The 25,596-nt window shown below is 42.3% G+C and overlaps 3 protein-coding genes across 7 annotated transcripts in view; 1 reads left to right on the top strand and 2 right to left on the bottom strand.

Moving 5' to 3' along the window:
- Positions 1-14,568, bottom strand: part of ralgps2 (Ral GEF with PH domain and SH3 binding motif 2) — a 66,508-nt gene extending 51,940 nt beyond the window's left edge. For 2 of the 4 annotated variants that reach the window (XM_017407214.3, XM_017407213.3), the window contains exon 1: positions 14,299-14,568. The gene's annotated coding sequence lies outside the window, so the exon portion shown is untranslated. Of the gene's footprint in view, positions 1-7,904; positions 8,059-14,298 lie in introns of those variants that run through there. The other 2 variants (XM_017407212.3, XM_025003948.2) reach the window with 2 other exon arrangements.
- Positions 14,569-15,840: 1,272 nt separating this feature from the next.
- LOC108230771 (cytochrome c oxidase assembly factor 7) lies at positions 15,841-18,603 on the bottom strand. Of its 2 annotated transcripts, none has more exons than XM_017407275.3 (4): positions 18,464-18,603; positions 18,178-18,345; positions 17,966-18,106; positions 15,841-16,473 (listed from the first exon to the last, which is right to left on the bottom strand). In XM_017407275.3, exons 2-4 carry the CDS (start codon positions 18,281-18,283, stop codon positions 16,028-16,030), a joined length of 693 nt encoding a protein of 230 aa, XP_017262764.1. In that variant the 5' UTR covers positions 18,284-18,345; positions 18,464-18,603; the 3' UTR covers positions 15,841-16,027. The 2 variants fall into 2 exon arrangements, with proteins under 2 accessions (XP_017262764.1, XP_017262765.1); XM_017407276.3 differs by having other exon boundaries at positions 18,178-18,393; positions 18,464-18,597.
- A 218-nt stretch (positions 18,604-18,821) lies between these two features.
- Positions 18,822-25,284, top strand: zyg11 (zyg-11 homolog (C. elegans)). Its single transcript, XM_025003946.2, has 18 exons — positions 18,822-18,963; positions 19,066-19,231; positions 20,316-20,527; positions 20,624-20,941; positions 21,018-21,131; positions 21,219-21,335; positions 21,420-21,560; positions 21,674-21,850; positions 22,706-22,770; positions 22,880-22,979; positions 23,064-23,114; positions 23,206-23,367; positions 23,477-23,524; positions 23,618-23,815; positions 23,906-23,958; positions 24,620-24,717; positions 24,841-25,035; positions 25,131-25,284. The coding sequence occupies exons 1-17, from the start codon at positions 18,934-18,936 to the stop codon at positions 25,023-25,025; spliced, it is 2,235 nt and encodes a 744-aa protein (XP_024859714.1). The 5' UTR covers positions 18,822-18,933; the 3' UTR covers positions 25,026-25,035; positions 25,131-25,284.
- Positions 25,285-25,596: the final 312 nt, after the last annotated feature.

Genomic DNA, 25,596 nt, shown 5'->3' with positions numbered 1-25,596 from the left:
TGCCGATGATGTTCCGCCCCTTCTGAAGGTCAATAGGGAGATAGCTGCAGCGCCGTGGTAGTTCAGACTAGCTGAGGAGTACATTTTTTTCACGAGCCAATGTGCAGAGGGAAGACTTGACAGCGAAACTGCAGTGACTCTGCAATTACAAACACTTGCACCTTTACATATGGCCCATTCAACTAAATTGTAAAAAGTCGTTTTTTTTTTCAGAAGGCTCAGCAATAATTTATCCTACAAGGAGTTGGTTACTAAGACAGATTCTCACAATTCAGAACAGGTTTATAATTTTAGAGAAATTAAACCATTTGCCAGCAGATATCCTGACTAGTGAGGGGGTATATATATCCATCCATCCATATATACACACACTATAACAGGTGTACAAACAAAAGTAACAATACCCTCCATTTATTATGTTTCCTATTATCTTTTTTTTTTTTTTTTTTTACAAATGCAACAAGATACTGGTGTGATGAATTCCAAGATTTTTCTTCTAACATCTAAATTTGGATTTGCGTGTTAGTGTTTTAAAATGCGAATACACCCACTGAAAGTAATAGCAGCCTGTTTTCCTTAGTTTGCCGAGGGCTATGCACATATTCAGTGAACTGGAGATACATTTAGTAACTCCTTCCCCTCAGGAGACGAGCCTGCGAGCCAAAGACAACACAAAAGGGATGAGATTTCACTGCATCTGAGATGGAGCAGACGTTCTACTAACATAATTCAGATATTTTATCATTTCCGACTGGACTGTAGACACCAACTCGACGTGGTAGAACAGACAGAGGGCTGCTAGCTATCTCGAAGACGGCTAAAACAAAACACAGTCTTAAAGTCCAAGAGTGGGAATCTTGAAGAACCACACAATTCAATCTGATTACAATTCAGAGAGCTGAGACGTGATTATAAAATAATTATCAATGCATTGAAATTATCTGGAAACTTAATGACTGCACAACTACTACATACTGACTAATAAAGAGTGCAGAATAAGGTGTCTAAAACCCCATTTATTACAGGCTGCCAACCAACATTTAGCATAGATGCTAACTTAACACTGAAAACGCCATAGACAAGCTAACGCATTTAGCTTTGTGTTTATCGCTGGAAATTTATACACGAATCAAACTTTTCAACGTCATTCCTAAAGACAGCATGTTCTGATCATTTCAACTGGTATTTACAAACATATATTCGTCAGGGGTCAGCAAATTAAAATTAAAAGAAAAACACACAGCTTTGCTCCAACACGTTTCTGCTACAGGAAGCTACAGTAACCCTACTAGGACAAATAGCATTGGGCAAAAACTAATCTGCTGGCAGCACAGATTAATGTTAACAAAATCAATCCACCTGCCCATGACACAAAACACACGCACATTATGTACAAATATCAAACCTATACAACACCCGTATAATTCAACACTTTCCCGAGGCCCAGTTTTAATCTAGATTTTGAAATCAACGTATAGTTTTAAACAAATACAGCTCCCACGAGTCTGTAAATTATTTCAACAATGATGTCGTATCCATCAAATGCACCAAAAAGGAGACTAACAGAGGCAGGTTTAGGAGATGGAGCATGATGCAGGGCCTCCGAGCAGCAGGCTGTCACGTGCAGGCAGAGCACTACTGCACCGTGTGTGTGTGTGTGTCTGTGCTGGCTTCAGCTTGACTTGTGGCCCAAATGGGAGCAGGCAGGCAGACAGCCCGGCCCAAGTTCAACTCTGCTGCTGAGGCCTGGGTGACCTGAGCATGGTGACAGATGAGTGGAGGGGGAGGAAGCCGAGGAAGTGCGACGCTGGCAGCGGCACAAATGTTTGGGGTCGACTATTAACAAGGAAAAGGCAGGCCAACAATGCAGAGCGGCAGAGCAGTCAGTCAGAGCAGTAATGTTTAGAGGAAACTGATATGATCTCTATGTCTTCCTCTATGAGCCTCTGAGGACTGGCACAAATCGGACCCGCAATCATTACAGGCAGAACAAGCGAAACTCCTTCGGGCTAAAAGGAAAATGCAAGTCCAATGAATCAGAAAAACTACTGCAATGATAAGGAGAAGAAAACATGTTCTCCAATTTATATTCAAGAGTGTAAAAAAAAAAAAAACAAGTTAGCAGAGCCTGAAACTACTACACAAGGTTCAAACCTGAAAGGTACAGTAATCCATCATCAATGTACTCAAAAATTCAACAGCAGACTTGTGTTCATTTATATCTGCTGTCATTACAACAATAATCTGGAACATTTTCTTTAACACATGCTTTCTCTGCACTTTTATACGCTCTGTTGACAAGATGCTCGATATGTTGTTCATCATCATTAGGGTTTCCTACAGATTGCAAAGAAATATTTCGAAGCAGAACCAAAGATGGAGGTAATCTTGGTAGTTGGGTTGTTTTATGTGCAACGCAAATTGATCTAACTTTGATTCTTTGGGTCACAAATCAATTTCAGTTTTTTTAGACTAAAGGATTAAATACATTTAAGTCCACCAAGAATATAAGTGCTGAGTCAACCATATGTTTATGGAGATTTTAAAATCTGAAAAACTTTATAATACAAAGTTAGTTAAAATTAATAGCTCTGATTCATTTCTTGAATGATTTTTGTTTTTTTTACAACGCACTGAAGTGATAAATGGTTCCTTTTTCCCCAGAATACTGCAGAAATCAAAGTGTGCACAAAAACAAGCCTTCAATGAAAATGAGACTGGCTGCGTTTCATGCTGAATTTCATGCCGTTCCAAATTAACAACCAACTCTGAATGCTAAATTTAGCAGGACTGACTCACATGCTGTTGCCTCGACAACATCAATACGTAGTTCAGTATGGACACTGGAAGGTATGCGAACGAAAGGGGAACTTTGCCAAATACATAGCAAGTACGTGTTATTATTTTTTTAAATTATTCAGATATAATCCCCTGCCACTTTATTAGGTCCACTTGTTTAATCGTTTGCAAACACAGAAAGCTGATCAGCCAATCACACGGCAGCAGCTCAGTGCCTGTAGGCACGTAAACATGGTGACGACGACTTGCTGAGGTTCAAACCGGGCATCATAACAGGGAAGAAAGGGCATTTAAGTGACTTTGAATGTGGTGTGGTTGTTGGTGCCAGACGGGCGGGTCTGAGTATTTCAAAAAATTCTGATCTACAGGGATTTTTATATACAACCACCTCTAGGGTTTAAATGGTCCAAAAAAAGAGGAAATATCTATGAGCTGCATTTGTTCGGACAAAAAAGCCTCAGTAATGTCAGAGGAGAATGGGCAGTGTGGTTGGAGATGACAGAAAGACAAAAGTAGCTCAATCACTTGTTCCAACCAAGATCTGCAGAACACCATCTCTGAACACAACACATCCAGCCTTGAAGCAGATGGGCTGCAGCAGCAGAAGATCCCACCAGCTGCCATTCCTGTCAGCTAGGAACAGGAAACTGAGGCTACAGTTCACACAGGCTCACCAACGCTGGACAATGAGCGACTGGAAAAATGTTGCCTGGTCTGATGAGGCTGGATTCACTGAACTCCAACAGTTTCTCCAACAGCCATCAAATCCCAATCCAGTCGAGCTCCTTTGGGATGTGATGAAATGGAAGATTCACTTCATGGAGCAGCTGACAAATCTGCAGCAACTGTGTGACACTAACATGTCAATATGGACCAGAATCTCTGAGGAATGTTTCCAACAGATGGTTGAATCTATGCCACAAAGAATTAAGGCAGTTCTGTGGGGGTCCAACCTGGTACCAGCAAGGTGTACCTAATAAAGTGTCTGGTGTGAGTAGATAAATTGAGAGTCACATTTCTTACATGGATACAGATTTTCCAGACACTTAAAGCCCACAGAAGGCTGGACATGATGCAAAAATGGAAAAAAAGAATCATCAAACAATGCAAAATGCAGCTCCTGAAAGTTAGAGAGTGACAAACAACCTCTATCTAGCACGTGCAGGTTTTTAAATAATCACTTTATCAAAGACAAAATAAAATCAGTGGGCCACAATTCAGATAAAAGACCTTAATTTGAAGCTGAAAGTGACTAAATTGTCAACAGTGAGGAAACGTTTTAAGTCTACAGCTCGCCAACTTTGTTCACAAACAGCAGTGTGTAAGTCAGGTTCATTTTAAACTTTTTTTTTTTTTTTAAACGTCGCCTTTAACCAGACTTCTAATTTTTCATATCTGTTTGTTTAGGAGGAAATTTGTGCACTTGTGGAAAGATGAAACACAGCTAACAATACCAATCAGTTCCTGGTGCAGAAAATCTGCTCCTCACATGGATGATCACATGAACTCAAGAGACATTTCCTCTGAGAAGAACTAAAACCAGAAATATTCAGCTACTAAACCACCATCTGACCGGCTGTGTGATTCAAATGCTAAGCCAGTGTCTCATGTTGCTGCATCGTTTTCAGCTCTCACTCCTTTTACTCTCTGCCACTCGTGGACACTCCGGTTTCCACTTCAGGAGCTGATGATCTGATCCCACTGTGGAATTACACCCGACTGGTTTCAAGACAACAAAACCAAAAAAAAAAAAAACAAGATAATTTAAGTTTTTCCATCATTTTGTGATGACTCAGTTGAAATCTTTCAAACAAAAAAAAAAAAAAAAAAAAAATTATATATATATATATATATTTATTAACTCTCTCTAAGATAAAACCACCAAGTATGAAATAAATTAAACCAGTATGTCCTGCAACAAAAAAAAAAAAAAATTTCCACCTCACCATAAAAAGAAATGCAGGACCCAGTCTCCAGTCCTACAATTGGATACTGGGTGGGCCCTTAGGGGGGGGTTGAATGAAACACAAATTACATGCTGCAACCTGACAAACTGTACAATTATGTACAAGAAAAAAAAAGGAAACACAGGAACAAGCCCCCACAACCTTGGTCCAACAATGCCTTTATTTATTGACGTGACAAACTATGAATACCCAGATGAAGGAAATTAGTTTATGTGGACATTTATTTGACAAATCCTGGATGTAGGAGTCTGATACTATCATAGAAAATATGTAAATTTATTATGTTTCGGGGGGTTACAGGGGTGCTCTACTATACTGTTTTATGTTTAAATGCAAAGGTTTTGATTCCTCTGAGCCATCAGTAAAGTCCATTGTTTCTGTATGAATAAAATGCCAGGATTATTTTACGTTTAATGCAAAACAAACCCAGATCAATCACAACTGGCTAAGTAGGTGAAGAGGTAGTCTGCTCAGCAAAACAAAAAGGAACATTTCAACTTTAAATGGAGCAGTTTCGACCCAGAATTGAAGCCACTTTGAACTCGCCAAGATGACATGTTGCATTTACAGTCTGACACGCGATCACACAAAAACGGTGCCAAGTGCCTATTTTCCTCTAACATGGCACAGAAAATATACAATAAAATGACACGTCTTCAAGCATTGAGTCACTATTATCAAGAAAGAAAAGAGAAAATAAAAATAAGAAAGTATGTGATCAAACTGTGCCAACTGCTTCCACCTGTTTTCAGTATCAGAGAAAGACTGAGTGCCAAATGACATACATACCATCGTCCAACAACGTCAAAGAGTTGGATGAGCAACACAACCAGACTCTGAGAAGTCACTGGATTGAAGATCACATGGGAGAATAAAACATGACACTGACACAGACAGTGGTTGAGGACACAAACAAGACACACACAGAAGGAAAAGCGTGATAAATAAATCATATATCAGACTTAATTGCAGAGAAAAACGAGATGAATACAAAAGCAGAAGGAGCAGCTCAGATTTTGCCTAATCTGGTCATGACTACGCTGCTTACGAACACGGAGGGTGGTTATGATTCCCATCAGATAGCAGCGAGAAGAGAGACGAAGCTTTCATCTTTCTCTCACGCCGCAGAACAATGTTACACAGTGTGCTTCTTCCAAGGGAGAGGAACAAGAGTCTGCAGCAAATGGGAGAAGAGCAACAGCTGAGAGTCGGGAAACAGCTGTATCTTTTCACTCCCCTCCCCCTCACTCATCCCTGGTCTCCCTGAAGGAGCCCCTCACGCCCCTTCTGTGATCCTCCTCTCCCACGGAGAACCGTGGCCAAAGGGGCTGCGTGGTCTGTGCGCGCACACACACACACACACAGAGAAAAATTACAGCATGGAGGCCCGAGTTACTCAGCTGCTTTCAGGTTCGAGCTTCTGTTCTCTCCGAGGACAGGAGCAGGAAGGCTCCATGTGCTGCTAAACATCCACCGCGTGACTAAAAATAGGAGGGACGTCGTTTCCTGCAGCAAAGTCACCCTCTCTCGCTGGGAACCCAATTTGTTTTAAACACAACTCATTTTAAAACTCAAAGCAGAACTAAATAAATGTTGTTTCATCGAGTCTTTCTAGGAAACTAATCTCAGCAGTCAGTGATTCACCAAAAACAAAAACTTAAATGCGCTACCAGTCATACCTGTTCCACTAATTTAAAAATAGTAAGATTTCAACTATCTCTAGATTTAAAAAAACACAAACCCCAATGCGGAATAAATGACTTAATCTCCACACTGACAGTTGGTGATGTTAAGTGTGTAATTGCAGGCATGTGTTTGCAAGTCGAGGGCTTCAAGTCGAGACTCAACCTGTGGGAAACCTGACAAAGGCGACAGGAAGCACCGTCTCAGTCACACAAGTTTAAATGGATCATCTGAAAAGGAACACGGGAACAAATCTGCCTCATATATATGAATTATCACTTCTTTTCCTTTTCAGAAAGGTGCCGTCTGGTCAAAAGGAAAGACAAACAGTCGAACAGGTGTTTTGGGGGGGGGGGGTATAGGCCTTGTATTCAGACTGCTTGAGGTAAGAAAAAACAAAAGATCATTATGAACCAGAGGCCGGCTGCGTCCTGAGGTTCAAAGTCTGCAAAAGAAAACACCGGGAGAAAAAGAAAGCAAGAAGAAAGAGAGCAGAATTGTCTTTAATTAAGCACAGGACCAAGTTCAAAAGTTTCCATGACACAGCCCGGCTCTAACCCGGGCCCCTGAGCTGAGACAGACAGATAAGGCTGTGAAACCAAAAAGACTTGATGGTTGTCTGACACAGACCGGTGGATCAGAACAATACACGGAGGGGAAGTGGAAGGGTGAGGAATCAGTCTGTTTATGTTCACTTCAGCCCAAGTATACCTTCTCCATTTGGAGGACAAAATGCAACAGCTTCTCATTTTACTCAAAAAAAAAAAAAAACTCAATCCACACAATGCCAAGGAGAAGTCATAACTTGTTTAGTAAGCTGACAAGACTAGAAAATTTAATTCTCAGAGTACACATAAAAGCCTAAAATATATATTTATATTTAAAACCCAGAAGAGGATACCTTGGAAAACCTCTAGTTGAGCAGCATTTTGATACAGAAAATGAAAATATCTTTGTCAGTGTCCCCTGACAGCCCTCATGGAAACTTTTATGTGGGCAATATTTCATATATGCAGGAAAACGTGTCATTTCATATTGACAGTGCCAATAATAATAAAAAAAAAACCCTTATAGCTGCAAACTATAACTATAACTAATTGAAACCAACAAACTGACTAGGCCTACTTTAGAGCTGGTAAATTATACTAAAAAAGGAAACATCTGCAAGATTTTAGATCAACACTTCATAATTAGCAGCAGCTAATCTATATGCAATACATACACAGTCATATAAGCTAGACCTGGAAAAGTAAAAGTATCTCACATATATATATATTATACGTCTTAGACATAAAATGCTTTGCTAGGACATTCATCCTTAGCTGCAAATTTGGTAGCAAGAGATAAATGGTTTATCTAACTCTGTTAAATGTATTAATAGGCAGACAGGGCCAAAAACAGAACAAGAGCTAAAGCTCATCTGCAATGAGAATGGTATTCCCACTGAAACTTTACCTGATAGGACTCAGACAGATGCGCCTCCTGATTCAGAAGATCAGTTACGGCTCAACGCAGGATCACATAACCACCATCTACGAGGAGGGCTTGGTATCCATAGTATAGTCAAGAGGCAGATCGATCCGAATGAGCCATAAACAGAAGAGCTGAGGTGGGAAAAAGAAGGAGCAAGAAGTCGGGGTTTGTCAAAGCAACTGTGCTGAACGTCAGACGTAATGTAACGCCTATTGCCTGATAATGAAAATGAAACGAAGGTAGGCAAGGCAGGACTAAAATAGCAATATTCCCAGCTAACGACACAAACGCAAAGCGAAAGAAAGAGCAGCACCACATCAAGTTGGATGTGATGTGCCTTGGTTGCGTCGCTGACATGTGAATTAACAGATGTGGAACAGGAAAAAACCATACAGCCTTTGACAATGTTTTCCATTCAGACTCACTCTAATCCTGTGCTTAAACACTACTGATGCAATGCCTTTTGTGTGATGATCACGTCAGGGGCATTGTGGGGTTTAATTACTTTCCCAGGTGACATGTTGAGGCTCAAACCACGGATCTTCCAAGTGGAAGATAATCACTGTAAAAAGAGCCACAGTCAGCCCATCGGTGTTTAAAAAAAGAAAAGAAAAATAGCTTAAAAGACTCTCAAAGCCCCAGGCATCCTCTTCCTGCTGCTTGCACAGCTGTGTTTGTTGTATGTGCACATCTCAGATTCAGCCATCAGTCGAGACTGACCCTCTGTGTGCCGCTTCCGCTACCACGCCGTCTGCATCCCACCACCATTGGTGGCTTTTACTTCTCCTAAACAGGAGCTGTGATTTCCACACAGCAGGAACCGCATGACAAAACACACACAACAATGAGGGGACGCAACGTCACGCTACTTCCTCAAATGCTGCTGTGGGTTAAAAAAAACGTTTGGGAAGTGAAATCAGGCTTTATACTCGTCTCTTGTCTTGTTGTTTCACATTTAATCAAGTGTTAGCCGAGCCAACATCTACAACCCCAGCACCAAAAACCTTGGGACGCTGCGTAAACTGTAAATAAAAACAGAATACAATGATTTGCAAATTTCATAAGGTGAATTTGAATTTTATGGCAACGATAAATCTCAAAAAAGATGACGCTGGGGCAACAAAAGGCTGTTAAAGTAAGTGGTACAGATAAGAAACAGCTGGAGAGGTTTTTTTGCACCAAATTATGTTTATTGGCAAAGAGGACTGGGTATAAAAAGAGGATTTTAAAGAGGCTGAATCTCTCAGAAGTAAAGCTATGAAGAGGTTCACCAGACTGCAAAAGCTCTATCGAAAAATAGTGAAATCATTTCAGAATAATGTTCTTCAACAGAAAAATTGGAAGACTTTGAATCTCCCATCATCTGCATTTCATAAAATCATCAGAAGCTTTTAAGATTCTGGAGAAATCTCTGAGATCAAAGGACAAGACTGAAAGTCAGAACTGGATGGTTGTAATCTTTGAGCCCTCGGGCTAAACTGCATTAAAAACAGGTCTGATTCTGTTCTGGACATCACTGCATGGACTCAGGAACACTTTCATAAATTACTGTCTGTCAACACAGTTCAAAGTGTCAGGTTAAAGCTCTATCATGCAAAGAAGCCAGATGTGAACACCATCCAGAAACGCTGCTGTCTTCTCTGGACCAAAGCTCATTTAAAATGGACTAAGGCAGAGAGGGAAACTGTTCTGTGGTCAGATGAACTGAATGTTTAAACTGTTTTGGAAACCACGAGCACCACGTCTTCAGTACTAAAGAGGAGAGGAACCATCCAGCCTGTTATCAGCGCAGTTTAAAAGCCTGCCTCTCTGATGGTATAGGGGTGCATCAGTTCCTCTGACATGGGCAGCTTACGCATCTGGAAAGGCACCGTCAATGCAAAACAGTATACACACGTTTTAAAACATATGCTCCCACGCAGATGTCATCTTTTTTAGGAAAAGCGTTGCATATTTCAACAAGACGGTGCTAACCTGCATCCATTTACAGCAGCATGGCTTTGCAGCAGCTGAGTCTGGGTGCTGAACTGACCCGCCTGCAGTCCAGACCTCTCACCCATTAAAAATATTTGACGCATCAAGAAACAAAAAAAAAGCTACAGCAAAGATCCAGGACTGTTTAGCAGCTAGAGTCCTCCATTAGACAAGAATGGGACGATAATTCCTCCAAAACCTCCAGCAGCTGCTCTCCTCAGGTCCTGGATGTTTACAGACTGATGTTAAGAGGGGCTGCTTCACAGAGGTAAACAGGACTCTGTCCCAACTTTTTTTTGTGTTGCTGCCATCAGAATCAAAATGACCTTATTTTTTCCCCCAAAATGGTACAATTTTAGTTTAAACATTTGATATGTTTACCATGTTCCACTGTGATGAAAATACGGGTTTATGAGATTTACAAATCTTTGCATTTTGTTTTTATTTACTTTTTACACAACTTTGTCAGAAATGGGGTTGTACAACACCTATTTCAACCAAATGCCAGCAACATTATAAACACCTCATTCAGTCTTTATCATACACAGTATTATTAGTAATAATGTTTAAAAACAACCTTTTTAAAACATTTAAGACTGTGATACTCTTTCTGCTGGTGGCAGGGATGTTGAATGGCTTTATGCAATAAATATAAAAACAAAAGCAAAAAGAAAAAGGGAAAGGGAAAAAAAAAAAGCCTTGCATTTTACTCGGGGGTGTACATAAAAGGGGAGGCATCAAAGAAAGAGTATGACGACATGTGACTTTGCAGTTCCATCTGTGCTGAATGGATGTGCCAGACAAACGCATAAAGTTACCGTGGCAACTGATTAACAGCCCCTAGTTGGAGGTTGAACACAGAAAAAGCTTTAAAGCAGATTAAAAAAAAATGCTTTTAAGGTATCTGTCGCGCCACACGAGGCCACAGAAAAACAAAAAGCACCGTGTATTCACCAACCTGCGCTTTATTGCACATTCATGCAACAAATACGGATCATTTTAAAAAACATTGTGCAGCGAAACAGAAATCTGAGAGAGGCCAGGGGTTTGCACTTGATGACGCAGAAACCTCGGTGTTTTATCCCATTCCTTTGTAAACATGCAGCTCTGATTCGGAGAAAGGGAGTTTCGTTTCACACACACACACAGATGTAATCTCTAACTAATCACATTTGTAGGCCTTGGAAAGAGCAGTAACACCACGGACCTGAACAGATGGGCCTGCATACATGAGGCATCACTGGGATTAGCCTGGTCCAGAAGGTGGAGGTGGCATGTGTAATGACCAGTGGACGGTTTCCTACAAGTAGCTGCTGCTCAGATTACCTCACGGGGAGTCCATGTAGGTTTCGATCAATCAGGGAGTGAAACGTGAGCTGTGACTAAAGTTTGCATTTGGATAACGTCTGCAAAGACAGACCCATCTTTTTAATGGCGTTCTCAGACTGCAACAGGCACTCGATGTTTCAATTACAGCCCTACATTCTTTGCAAAGGCATAAATAATTCGGTGGAATTTGCAAGATGACGTGATTAAACAAAGAAGATGCGGCTCGCTAACCACCTGAGCCTCGCCAAAGCCTCCAGGCGTTCGCACCGTTCCCGTTGGCAAGCGGCAAACAGATTTGCAACATGACGTTTTCGTTTACAGACGAAGAATGAGATCAACCCAAAGATGCATAACGCAAATAATATTACAGCATGTATAAATAGGCACATGGATGGGTGTGGTGACGCTTAAGACAAGTGCAAAGCTCTGGGTAAGATCGAAGCCTGAATCAACGGTGTTTTACTGGATAAAAACCTAAGGCCTAACAGTTGGGCGACTTGGGGAAATGTTTTAGAACCACGCTGACCATCCATGTTAAGGCTTAACTTTAAACCGGTGACCTCTCTATTAAATTCCCACATCCTTCTCTGATTTTAGACTAAATTAGACAAAGTGAAACCCCCCAAAAAAGAATTAATTCTTTGCCATCTGCAAGGCTGAAAATGACCAGAATTTGGAAAGAATTCGTTTTCAGGGACGAAACTTTAACTCTAGTCGGAACCAGTATGGCCGCCACTGTCATTAATATTCAAATAAATACATCCTGCAAGTATTTAAGTGACAAAGGAGACGGTTAAAACTCAAACAAGATTGCATCGGTCTTATCTGAACAGCAGCCCAGGACTGTAAAGGCCACGGCAGTCATGCGTCTGAACCGGTGACCTCCGGGTCATATGTGAAGTGTTCGTAACAGCAGCTCCACAAAACATCAATACAGAACATTCCTTAAAGTCTTTTAAAAGAAGGGCGAGAGGAGAGAATAGTCACGTCACCGAGGAGGAAGGTTGTGTTTATACAAAAAAAAAAAAAGTAGTTTAACTGAGGAAAGCCAGAAGAGTCTGCCTGGTGTAAACAGCTTTGACGTTAGCAAAATATCCCATGAACCACTGGACGGATTCTAATTAAATTCTCACAACGCAATTATAGGACGTGCATCTACGAGTGATTAACTTTTCGAGGCAACCCAATACAAGACGGCCGCCACAGCCAACAGTGAAAAACAAGTTGGCTGTGGAAACGCACACAAAAAAACAATGCAAATTTACAGATATTGTGCTAAAAATTTGGTGCGGTAGTAGCCGAGAGTCATTCACAACGTGTACGATTTGTAAAAGAGCTTTCCTTAAAACTTTAGCATCAACTATTGAACTTCACCAGTTTGTTGGTAAAATAACTTTAAAATGGCTGCCACAGCTAATCAATATTAGCCAACACAAAAAAGGGGTATAACTCAGTCAGTTTTACAGATATTGAGATCAGTTTGGATGTGGTAGAAGATGAGAGTCATTCCCGTGGCATCTTGTGATACTGCATGACATTTGCTCTTAACCCTCTCAGGCTCAAATTAAGTTTTAGTAACAGGAAAAATCAGATATTTGGGGAAATTATCATCTGAGTAAAATAAGGCTCATAAAATATGAATGTGGAGTAATTAGGTATATGCAATTCGCTGTTGCAAATCTGCAATGTCTGCCTTGAGAGGGTTAATGTTATTTAAAAGGTTTGACCAAAACTTAATCATTTCTCAACATAAATTGATGTTAGTCCTAATCTCTGGCATGAAGGGCAGTGGGCGATATGCATTCCTTCAATAAATACTTGTTATTAACTTTATGAAAGTATTTCTTTTTATCGCAATCAAATCTGCTGTTGCAGCAATCCTTATTTCCCTGTCGGAGGACTAATGAAGGTTTAATCTATTCTATTCTAGTTGATAGCAAATGACTGTTTAGGGTCAGGGATCATGGGAGTTCATATCTTTAAAAATATCATCAATTGGCCCCTTTATTCTCAGACTAATCCTCATTGAAATCAAGAAAACACTGGGTAAAAGACAAATCAAGTTTCGTTAGGAGTGGTAGGTCACTTCCACCCATGTAAGCTTATAGTTCCTCTGGTCCACTAAGAGGATTTAGTGGTGCACTCTTTAAATTTGAAATGCAAGGACTGGGTGGAAGGAAAGCCAATCTGAACGATGGTTCTGGTTGAGTTTGAGACAGATGCTGCTGGAGTCTGGTTAGCTAGCAGCTGCGCTTTGAGAGACTCAAGCTCGAGGTATGTGAACAATTTCAGGCCACAGGACTCAAAATGCCTCCACTTTCAGCTCCGCATGCCGACTCCAAAGTGCTGTGACTCAGACAAAGTAAACTAAGGCTACACACGGCATTGAGTGTGTGTGTGTGTGTGTGTGTGTGTGAACCCACGCCACACCCAAAGCGCTCCCCGGAGGACAACTGTGCGGGGGGTTCACCGCCAATGAGCTATCTGCTATCCGACGGAGCAGGGGGAGCCTGCAGCGGCTGCTAAAAACAAGCTAACACCTCGACACAAACAGGGGTTGGATAAAGTCAAACCACAAACGCTCAGCTCACTCAATTCCCCCCCTCCACACACACACACACTGTGTCCAAGTTATCTATATTAGCGTGTTACAAATATCGCTAACTAGGCTGGCTCAATAGCCAGAAAAAGGGGGCGCATCATTTACCGATGGCAACGCGTCAAACCCTCCGCTTCGCTCTCTCGGTATGAGGCGGGGCGAACATATCTTCACGTGGATTGAGGGTTTCAAATAAAAAAGCTAAAACATATCACCGCATCCAGTTACAGAATGCCTGCACGGCAAAACCCCAGAGCCACCGTGCCTCCATTCAGCCTGTCCCGCATCATCGCGCACCATGATTTATTTTGATGTAAGGAACGCGCGGTAGATAAAAACAAACACACCCAGACCCGCGGACGGAGCTTAACATTAGCTCGCTAACTCGACGGCCGATGAGGGGGAGGAGGGGGATTACTGAACGATGCGAGCACACGATAACAAAGTTCATCTTCATCTTGTTCCGTAACTCACCGGAGTGCACCGTTTTGCCGTTCCTGGGCCCGATATTCCAGCGGGGACATTAGAGGACAGCGGTGTCGGCTCGTCGTTTTTAACGCTCCGTTCGCGACAGTGCACCTCGCAACAGCTGTGTTGTGTTTTGAATGAGGGGCTGAGGAGGCGCTAACGGGCGGAGCTTCCAGGGAGCAAACTGGGCCAGTCTGCCGCTCACCTCCCACAGCGGACCCGCTTCTTCTCACTCGGACGTCTTCCATCAGCTGCCCGCATTGTTGTTGTTCGTGTGTTATGATCGGTTCGACAGCCGGGACTCGTATTTTTGTGTAAACAGATGGTTCTGCACTGAGCATCCTGCATGAATCGTAAAGAGCGCGAGGTTCGTGCGTTTGACTCTGGCGCCATCTTGTGGTCGCCTGCAGTAATGCATCATCTTTTCTCTTCATATTCTGACCCACAAAATGTCATCATCAGACACTTGGTAACAAAACATTACTAATGAGCAAATACATACAAGGATGCAATGACAGCCTAAACAACTACACAAGTATTTATAATCAATTATGATTGCTATTTTTTTTATAATAGTTATGGCAAAAGATGTCCTGATATCATCTCCAGACCCCTCACTTGTTTTGCCACCCACAGTGGGGTCCCAACCCCAATTTTGGGAGTTATCTGATGGCTGCTCCAAGGCTTCAAAATGTAAAGACTTTTATAAATTTACACAGGGGACTGTGCAAACAATTTAAACATTTTCACTTGTTTTCTGTCCAGTCCATGTACCCGATCATTAATAACATACTGTGCACCGTGTGCTTGAAAGAAATGAGGGATGCGCACAAGCGGAGGACAAAAATAAACGTATCTACTGCAGATGAACAGTGTCTGAAAGTTGCATTTTTAGGAAATAAGGGGGGAAACTAGCAAAAGCCTGACACAGGACCTAAGAGATGCATCACCTTTCAGTTGATCACATATTGTGTCAGGTTGTCACCTAATAGATCTTTGAGAATCAACTTTATTGTGGCTAAAATATTATTTTGTGTGTTGATCTATGTTATCTTTGGTATGTTTGGCTACAAAAATGGAAAGAAAATGCATCTTTGTAACAAAATTACTCGAAATCTAGTTCAAATTGTTTTGAATAAACACAACACTGGTTCATCCCTTGACTTTAGGAGCCTTTTTATGTCTGAATTAATTCTTGAAATAATATTTCTCTAAAAAAAAAAAAACAACAAACATTGAAAGTCTTCAGAAAGCCTAAAGATGTATTCTACATGACCACTTTCAAAAATTGCAAGAAAGTCTGACTATTTGCTTCTATTTTTGTTGTTTAATAAAATGTTTGTGTTTAAATAAAATGTTTTGCCGTGTAGTTTTTTATGATTTGTGGATCATTTTTGTTTTGTTGCAATATTTAGTTAAATTTAGCACCATTTAGTTGCACTTTAATTAGCACGTGACAAGTTATTTTTATAATGTTATTGAGTTTTACTCATCAGAACCACCTCACTTCCTCCTAGCGTGTTTGTTTATCCTTGTTATTAAACAGTATAATGTTATTAATTTATTGTTTCTTTTACATAATGCAGAGTTCTCACAATCTTCACAGCTACAGCCTGCATTCAGACAAACTGGTACATTTAAAAACTAACATTATGGTCTGTTTGAACAAGTAAACAGCATTGATAAACAGCCCGTGTTTAGGTAAAACAAAACGATTTCATGCAGTTTGACGCCGTCACTCCCCAAATTTAATCTGCCTCTCCTTCTGCAAACCGTGGAGCTCCTTCGCTCGATTCTTCAACTCCTCCGCCTTCTTCTCGTCTTTCTCCGTGCCGTCCCCGAGTTTGTACATGCGGCTGGCGTTGACGCAGCCCCACAAGTGTCCCAGCTCGCAGGCTCTGCTGGCGTACCTGAAGGCTTGAGTCATATCTGGCGCCAGGCCTTTGCCGTTGCCCTCGATGAACATGGCGCTGAGGTTGAAGCAGGAGGGAGCGAAGTCGCCGGCGCAGGCCTTCTCGTAGTACTGCCGCGCAGTCGCGAGGTCGGGCCCTCCCTCCACAGCTCGCCCGTCGTGGGCCAACAGGCCGACGTTGTGGCAGGCGTCCACAGACCTCTTTCCTTCGGCGTTGCAGGCGCGCAGAAAGTAGGAGTAGGCCGTTTTCAGACACTCGGTCATCCCACCTGGTGAAAAGATTTCAACAAGCTCTACTGAGAACGCCTTCTTGCATCTTATGTAGTGACTTAAAACAAACAACACTAGAGGAGCTTCGATCAAACTCATTTCTTACAAGTATGGAAAATATTTACTTTGAAAAAATTACATTAGTGTATGTTTATGATCAATTAGGTTGACAAGACAGTGCAACAAAAAATTAAACTTGTCCCTTAAGTATTAAAGATCCACAATAGAAACAATTAAGGTACCATAAAGAAAGTATCAAATTCTGTAATGTTTGTTTTTAAATATCTAAATGGTCTCCATCCTTCTCTGAATTCAATAAGAAGCTACTTCATCTGATTTTTTTACATGTATATATTCTTTTTACCAAATCAGAACAGTTATTAAAAGATACTCGTGTGTTTTCTAAAAAAAAAAAAAAAAAAAAAAAAAAACAGGTCGACAGCGGCGACATCTGCGGAAGAGCTGTTTGAGATCAAGAAGTCCGATAATTACGAGGCGTTGGTACGAATTTAGGCTCAGATTAGTTGAAAACGTATGCAGATGAAAGTGATTTGTTTACACTGAGTGCATACCTGCTTTTCAGCTTTGCATATCGATACATCTGGAAAAACTACTGATTATACATTTCCCAATGAGTGCCGTTAACTTGTTGGTTTTCTTAAAGTTTTCCTAGGGCCAAATGTCACAAAACATGCTACAAACACCATGACACACTGTAACGCTAGGGTTACGTTCGAGGGAGGAGAGGAGGCGTCAAACTCGTCGGGTCGATCAAAAAAAACTTGCAATCACACTGGTACTGGGATTCCACAGTGTAATCTTTAATAAACGCACTTCCACAACCTTGTAAAGCCCGGTTGAACGGCTGCTATTATATTAAACATAAATAAAATGAGCAGAGTCCAAACAACATGTCCGTCTAGCACTTCTCCCTCGCTCTCCACAGAGAAGCTACGGCGCATACGTGTGACGTCATCAGCTAGACTAGAGCATCTTAAAGAGACACCACCAGTACGGCTGTTACAACACGCAGTGGTGAGTTGCTATTGTCATCTCATCTATGTATTTGCATCAGTTACGCTCAAGTACACTTACACAACTGAATGAAGTGTGCTAGATTCATATAAAAACATGGGATTTCCTCTTATGGGTTATTACTAATTATGAATTCTTGTTGATTTATCACTTTTATAGTTTATCAATCTGTGAATCAATCAAAAAGAGAGGGATTTAACATGTCGTAGAAGACAGTTAATGCTTTATTTATGCCTGACTGCTGTAATTAAACCCATAAAATAGGTTTATGTCCTTGTGTTAGTGCCTTCAAAGTGCTAACTTTTGCACTTTTTGTCCTACTTTGGGACTTTACGCACCTAATAACCACAGAGGCCTAGCTTTGTTCTTTTTAAATCTTGTCATTATCCGTGGAAAGGACAGTAATTGACTCTGAAATGTGGTGCGACTTAAAGAAGAAGCAGGTGGTGTTAGTACCTTTGCCCGTGACATGGTAAGCTCCCAGTTTGTAGCAGCTCTCCGTGTGTCCATTTGTCTCACAGTTGTGTTTGAGGACTTGTGCTGCGGACTGATAATTCTTCTTCACCCCTTCCAAATAGTCTGCGAGCCTTTGGCACCCTAAAGTAAAGACACAGATAACAAATACTGCACAAACAATAACCGGGCTCAGTGTTTAGTTTAGTTTTTACCTTCAGGGTCCTTCTCTTTGTGGCACTGGAAGCTGTACTCCACTCCCAAGTTGTCCAAAAACTGCTTCACTTCGTTCTCATCTTCAAAGTTTATGAGTCCAGCCATCTCTCGACTCCACGCAACTCACGTGTTGTAGTTTCTGCTCCACACATCCACGGCTGCTTGACCTTGGTGAATATAAGGAGCTGTTCGAGTTATAAAAGCGTCTCCTTTACCTAAAACCCAACAATATAAGTGGGTAAAGTTGTTATGAAAGCGTACTAAAGTCACGAATGTGTCACTTACCCCCTTAAAAAAACAGAGGTATGTCTCCAGGTGATGCCTTTACCCGGTTTTATAATCCACCTCTACGGGCTTTCGTAGTTCCGTCTCCCCGTCATGTACTTCCGGTGTTGTGACCTTTGTTTACTGTCTGTCTCTTCGGTTCCGTCAAAAACAGCGTTCGCTCGCCGTCAAAGCTCGGTTCCCGTCCGGTTTCGGTCGCCACGCTGATTAGTCTACATGAACTCAGCCGCAGCCGTCTGCCCTCGACATGTTTGCGTCTGGAGCGATTTCCGAGCTCGCGGACAACAACAAGTGAGCTAGCTAGCTGGTTCGTCTGGTCGTCTCGATCTCAGCCCAGCCAGGTGGAAACAAAAAAAACCTGAAAAGACTTGGAGACGGAGCTCCCTGACAACAAGAGAACAAATCCGAAAAAAGACACCAGTCTCTTCTGCATAAGCTAAAAGAAATACATCTTTTTTTATTAAATCACCATGGCTATGGCCTGTAATTTCCTTAGCACGGTAAGTTTCAGTTTTGTCTTCAGGTAAACACGGTACGAATGTCATACTTAAAAAACAATTCGGTAAAATCCACTTTCATTAGCTAACTCCTGTTGTTTTCAGGATGACGCGTCTCCGGCGGCTCTGACAGACCTGTGCCTCACCTATGTGAGCCAGAACCTGGAGTTCTTCTGTGTGAAGCTCTCTGACGGGTCCTGGTCCTTCAGGGAGGCCGTCCTCTTCCCACAGGAGCTGGCAGACCAGCTGCTGGCCAAGATGGCCTCTGAAGGTAAACCTGAAAAAAAAAGATCCAGGAACACAGCAACCAAGAGCTAGGAGAGAGTAACTTACCTTCATCAAATGGATTAAAATGTTTACCTTTTTTTTTTTTTTTTACGTAACCTTATTATTAAACACATGATTTTCTGCTCGTGTCATTTTTCACTGATGTAAATAATTCAGATTCATATTGGTCAAATTTTATTCCTCTGTAGATTTTCTTTCCTTTTCATTTGAAAGTATCCCTGGTTTTTTCTGTCTTTTGTTGGAGGGCATAAATATAGTGTTTTTCATTGCATTGCATTAAGTATAATGTAATTCATTTTAATAGATTCATAAGACTTAGACAGCATTAGTTGATTGTTGATCTAGAAGTCATCAATTATGTACTGTAAAAGAAAAAGATTGAAAGTCTTGAAATGTTCAAGCTACCTGATCTGAGGGTACGTCTCTCCTTAACCAATAAGAGATTATTAAGGAGAGGTAAATCCTGTTGTGGCAAAGAGGTGAAGAAGAGAGTCCGGGCAGGATGGAGTGGACGGAGAAAAGTTTCAGGAGTAATCTGTGACAAAAGGGTGGCAGCAAAGGTCAAAGGGAAGGTTTATAAGACAGAGGTGAGAGCAGCTATGTTGTATGGTTTGGAGACAAAAAGACAGGAGACAGAACTGGAAGTGTCAGAGCTGAAGATGTTGAGGTTCTCCTTGGGAGGGACAAGGATGGACAGGACTAGGAATGAGGTCATCAGAGGTCCAGCACAGGTTGAACGACTGCGAGAGAAAGTTAGAGAGGCCAGACTGAGATGGTTTGGACATGTGCAGAGGAGGGACAGTGGGTATATTGGTAGAAGGATGTTAGAGACGCAGCTGCCAGGAAGAAGACAAAGAGGAGACATATGGATGCAGTTAGAGAGGACATGGAGGTAGTTGGAGTGAGGACAGAGGATGCAGTAAACAGGGTTAGATGGAGGAGGATGACCCCTGAAAAGGGAACAGCTGAAGAAAAAAGAAAGAATAAATCTTGTTAGTAACGAAGGAACAATCCAGTAACGAACTGGACTGAGCCCTGACAAGTGTTGTTTTTTTCCCCCACTCCAGGTCTGCTGAATGACAGCACCGTGGGCGTGTTTAAGAACTGTGAGTACTTGCGGCTGAGACGAGCGTGCATCCGTACAGCGCGGATCTCTGCAGAGGCTTTCCAGAAGGCCTTGTGCCCGCACAGGCTGCTGGAGCTGGATGCTGCCAGGGTCAACGCAGACCTCACCATTCCTGATATTCTGCAGGGACTGGCCACCAATAAATACTGTCAGGTAAAAAGTTACAACATGTCATGTTTTTGTGACTGAGCCACCCTTTCCTCCTTCAGCATGAAGCTAAGTTAAACTTTCCCCCCGAACTTCTCGCAGGAATCTCTCCAGCGACTCGTCCTAACCGGTCTCACCATGTCCTCCCTGGAGGAGCCGATCTCGTATCAGTTCAGCACCCTGCATGGCCTGCGCTCCCTCTCTCTCGCTAACGTGGACTTCTACGATTCTGGGCTTGTTGACGTCTGCTCCCTGCCTCGACTGGAGAGCCTCGATCTTTCCAACACTTCCGTCACCAACCTGACTCCACTGCTGGGCCTGAAGGAGCGACTTCGCTCTCTAACACTACACCAGCTGAAGAGGCTGGAAATGAGCACCGCTCAGCTACTGGGAGTTATAGGCCAGCTGAAAGTACTGCAGGTTAGTGGAAAGGTGCAGATGAGTTTGCTGCATATGAAGAAACGATGCGACAACTCATAAAATGTCGTCTGCGCAGCACCTGGACATCAGCGATGATAAACAGTTTACCTCCGATGTGGCCCGTCAGCTGCTCGGGCAGCCGGGGATCCTGCCCGCTCTCGTTTCCCTCGATGTCTCAGGGAGGAAGCAGGTTTGCATGTGCCTCCAGCTCCTTTATATTGTAACTAAAATGTAGAGTACAAGCCTCAGAGTCTTCTCATGTTTGTTCGCGTTGCAGGTGACAGATGCAGCTGTTCGGGCCTTTGTTGAGAAGAGACCGGGGATGACTTTCGTGGGGCTTTTAGCTACAGATGCTGGTTTTTCTGACTTTCTCTCCGGAGAAGGAAATCTAAAGGTAGGATTGGATACATGGACCTCGACCTCTGGTCAAAGCATGCAGATATTCAGATTTGTTGAGCTGCCGTCTGTGTGCAAACAGGTCACAGGAGAAGCTAACGAGAATCAGATCTGCGAAGCGCTGCGGCGGTACAGTGAGAGGGAGGGGTTTGTGAGAGAAGCTCTGTTCCACCTGTTCAGCCTGACTCATGTCATGGAGAAACCAAGACCTGACATCCTCAAGGTAGACTTTTCATTTTTACTTCTTTAGAGGCGTTTTTTTTTTTTTTCATTGTTATTGTCGTGTCATGCTTAATCAATACATATGTCTAATGAAAAAAAACCTGCTCCTTTTAGCTGGTAGTTCTGGGTATGAAGAATCATCCGGCCACTCTAAATGTCCAGCTGGCAGCTAGTGCGTGTGTGTTCAACCTGACAAAGCAGGACCTGGCCGCAGGAATGCCCGTCCGACTGTTGAGCACCGTCACTCAGCTCTTGTTGGAGGCCATGAGGACTTTCCCCAACCACCAACAGGTAGTCTCAGCCCTGATCTTACTCTGTCGTCATAAACAGTGGCTCTGTTTGTTTTCCCGTTGCCATAAAGGAAGGAGGAAAGAGCAAATTTCTCTCTGGTAGTCAAAAATGTTTGCAGAGAAGTATAGTTTGAACATCAACCATCTGTGAGAACGATCAAGCTTTATTGATTATTTACATGATATTTATCTTCTAGTTATTGCATAGTCAGGAATATTTAACCAGCATCATAAACTTTATTTGTCTGTTTAAGTCATATTGTTGTTGATATAAAATCAGCCCACTCGTGTTTATAACATCTATTGAGTGTGGTGTTATAAAGTCAATACATAGTTTAAAAATGCTTAGCACACTGCCAGGAAGACAGTGTTGCTGATCCATTTAGCCAGTTTCACACAAATATCGGTTAAATAAGTAGTATAATATACAAAGATGGCAAATATCTGGACCGTGTTGTACAGCTCTTCATTTAAAAATAATATCTACATGTTTGCAGAAATGCACATCAGATTGTGTCGTGACAGCCTGGACATGTTAATGATGTAAGAAACTTCCCACAACCTGCAAAAAAAAAACCCACTTCTCTTTTCCTCTTCCCTTCTTGGAATCCGATTCTGAGATATTGTCCGAACCGGTGTGTTTTGGATTTTTCTCGAAGGAAAGTGGCACAATTAGGTTACATTGCAAAAGTGTTGAAAAAACAGAATGTTGTAATTTATTAAATGAACTAATATTAAAAGGTTCAGTTGGCCTCAGCATCTGGACAGAGTCAATTAAAAAAACAATTGCTAATATGATGGCCCACAGTCTGAGGACTAAGAGGAGCTATAACCTTTTTGTTTTCTTGTTCTGTAGCTGCAGAAGAACTGTCTGTTGTCTCTGTGCAGCGATCGCATCCTGCAGGAGGTTCCCTTCAACAGGTGACACTGACTTTTAGATTCAATTTTAAATCCTTTATCTACGTATCTGAATTAAATGTTCCCAAAAGTGCGTCAACAAAGTGTCTAAAGTTAAAATTTATAAATTAAGGTTTGAAGCTGCCAAACTAGTGATGCAGTGGCTCTGCAACCACGAAGACCAAAACATGCAGAGGATGGCTGTGGCTATCATTTCCATACTAGCTGCTAAGGTACATTATTGTGTTTTTGTTCCGCTTTCCATGATTTGTATCTGCAAGGAAGTCTGCGAACACAGGTGTTGTTGTTTTTTGCAGTTGTCTACAGAACAGACAGCTCAGCTGGGAGCGGAGCTGTTCATCGTCAAGGTATGCGTTTCATCTCCGCTTTCTTTTTCTCCGTACCGGTTTGTTGAGAAGTGTGAGTTTTCGTCACAAACGCGCTCTCCCCGGCCTGCAGCAACTGCTCCACATCGTGCGTCAGAAAGCGAGTCAGAGCGTGGTGGACGCAACCCTCAAGTTTACGCTGAGCGCACTCTGGAACCTCACGGACGAGTCGCCCACAACCTGCCGCCATTTCATCGAGAACCAGGGCTTGGATCTGTTCATTAAAGTTCTGGAGGTACACAGAAACATTAACAAGACGATCCAGAGCAGATTTTTTTAAAGGGGTGAATCATCTCTTTGTTTGTTTGTGCCCTTCCCTCCTTCTCCTCCAACCCTCACTGCAGTCCTTCCCCAATGAATCCTCCATTCAGCAGAAGGTTCTTGGCCTCCTGGTGAGTTTGCTGATCCTTTATCATCCCTTTATAAAACACTCTGTCAACCTGATAAAGCTTTAAGATTCCCTCCTACCCATTTTTGCTGTGCAGAACAACATCGCAGAAGTTAGGGAGCTGCACGGAGAGCTGATGGTGCAGGGCTTTTTGGACCACATCAGCGCTCTGCTGCACAGCCCCGAGGTGGAGGTCAGCTACTTCGCCGCCGGCATCCTCGCGCACCTGACATCACGGGGAGAGGAGGCCTGGACGCTCAGCCCCAGCCTGCGCTCCTCACTGCTTGAGCAGCTGGTAGGACTCGAGCAGGGCTGGTTAGGGTTGATGCTCGTGGCGTATTTAATCATTCTGTGCTAACCGTCATCCATTCATGTGCCTCTCCAGCATGCTGTCATTATGAAGTGGCCTCCTCCTGAGTGTGAAATGGTGGCCTACAGGTGAGATGCTCTTTCTTTAAAAACTGCAGATTGCAGATTTTACTGTTGTGTCTAGCTCAAGTTGACTCTTTTTCTTTTGCGGATTATTTCTCCGATATTCGATCTATTGTTTGACTTGGAGACATGCTCATATTTTATAGGACATGCCGTCAAAATTAGTGCAAATGACAACCGAAACCTGAAGCTATTTAAAAATATAACAAATCGATGCAAACAATAAAAAAGGGTTCTTGACAAATCCTTACATCTGAGAAGCTGGAAACAATTATTTTTATTTCAAACAACTAATTATTAAAGCTACGTTTTCTGTAATTTCTTCATGTTTTAGAGTGCATTCACCCTGATCCAGAATTTAAAAAAAAATATAGCACTCGAATAAATGTAATGAAATATATAAGATGTACATTTTTTCATGATAGAATTGAAGTATGAAGTGTTAGTGTGCTTTGTACACAATAAGCAGTGAGTGTAGGTGTGAATGGGGGAGTGGGAAATGCATTTTAAAGGGTTTTGAAGAGCTTAAAATGCTGTTAAGAAAGCCTCATACAATTACAGAGCAGCACCTTTTTTGTTGTTTGCTTTCCGGAGTTATGTTCTTTAACTTGGAAGGGTAAATATTCAGAATTAAAATAAAAACTGCTGTCCCTGACTCACATTTCAGGTCTTTTAACCCCTTCTTTCCGCTCCTGGAGTGTTTTCACACTCCCGGTGTCCAGCTGTGGGCGGCCTGGGCCATGCAGCACGTCTGCAGCAAAAACGGTGAGACGCTGATATGAAAACATGAAACCCGAGCATTACTTCAGTCGAATCCGTTTGCCCGAGCGCCTCCCCTCCGAGCCAAACTGCTCATCTCTTCGACATTCTGTTGCCCCTCGTCCGCAGCTTCTCGCTACTGCAGCATGCTGCTGGAGGAGGGCGGCCTGCAGCAGCTGGAGCACGTTCACGCGCACCCGCAGACCCACAGTGACGTCAAGCTGCTGGCTGAAAGCATCCTGGACAGCCTGCACCGCCACAGAGCGCGCACGGGCCAGCCGGCGCCCACGAGTCGACGCCCGCCTCCACAGTAACGTCACGAAGGTAAAAATCGACACACGGAGTAATCCTTTTTGTTTTTTAACTCATACGCTTGGTGTTTTTTTTTTTTTTTCATCATTATACATCTTCTCTTTCAGAAAATAATGCTCCCTATTCAAGAAGAGAACTTGGTGCTTGAACTCCTAACGGTGGCAGGAGTCGTCATTTGTGCGATTGTGATGCGAGTCCTGCACACAAAGACACACGGATCTCTAAGAAAAAAAAAACAGAAAAAAAAAAGGACAAGCAGAATGCAAAACTTTGCACACATTAACCTTATTTATTTCTTCTGTTTGTTTCAAAGAAAGAATCCTTCTGTGTGCAAATGTCATGAAACATTTAAATTATAAGCTGCTGGTCAATTAAGCTCAATATGGACTTTGTGTTTGTGCTTTCTCTCGTTAGGCTGACTTTGCATCCAGATTGTTTTTTTTTTTTTTTATGCCAAAAAGAAACGTGCACTGAGATTGAGCCCCAAACAGTCGAGCTGAGGGTCAACTCCCTGCTGCCCTGAAACATTGCCAACTTTGTTATTGTCTAAATTGGTTACTAAATCTTTAAAAT

The sequence above is a fragment of the Kryptolebias marmoratus genome, linkage group LG24 (assembly GCF_001649575.2).
Source record: "Kryptolebias marmoratus isolate JLee-2015 linkage group LG24, ASM164957v2, whole genome shotgun sequence".
NCBI classification, from domain to species: Eukaryota; Metazoa; Chordata; class Actinopteri; order Cyprinodontiformes; family Rivulidae; genus Kryptolebias; species Kryptolebias marmoratus.
The sequence above is the reverse complement of the archived record's forward strand: the minus strand, read 5'-3'. Positions and strand labels throughout refer to the sequence as shown.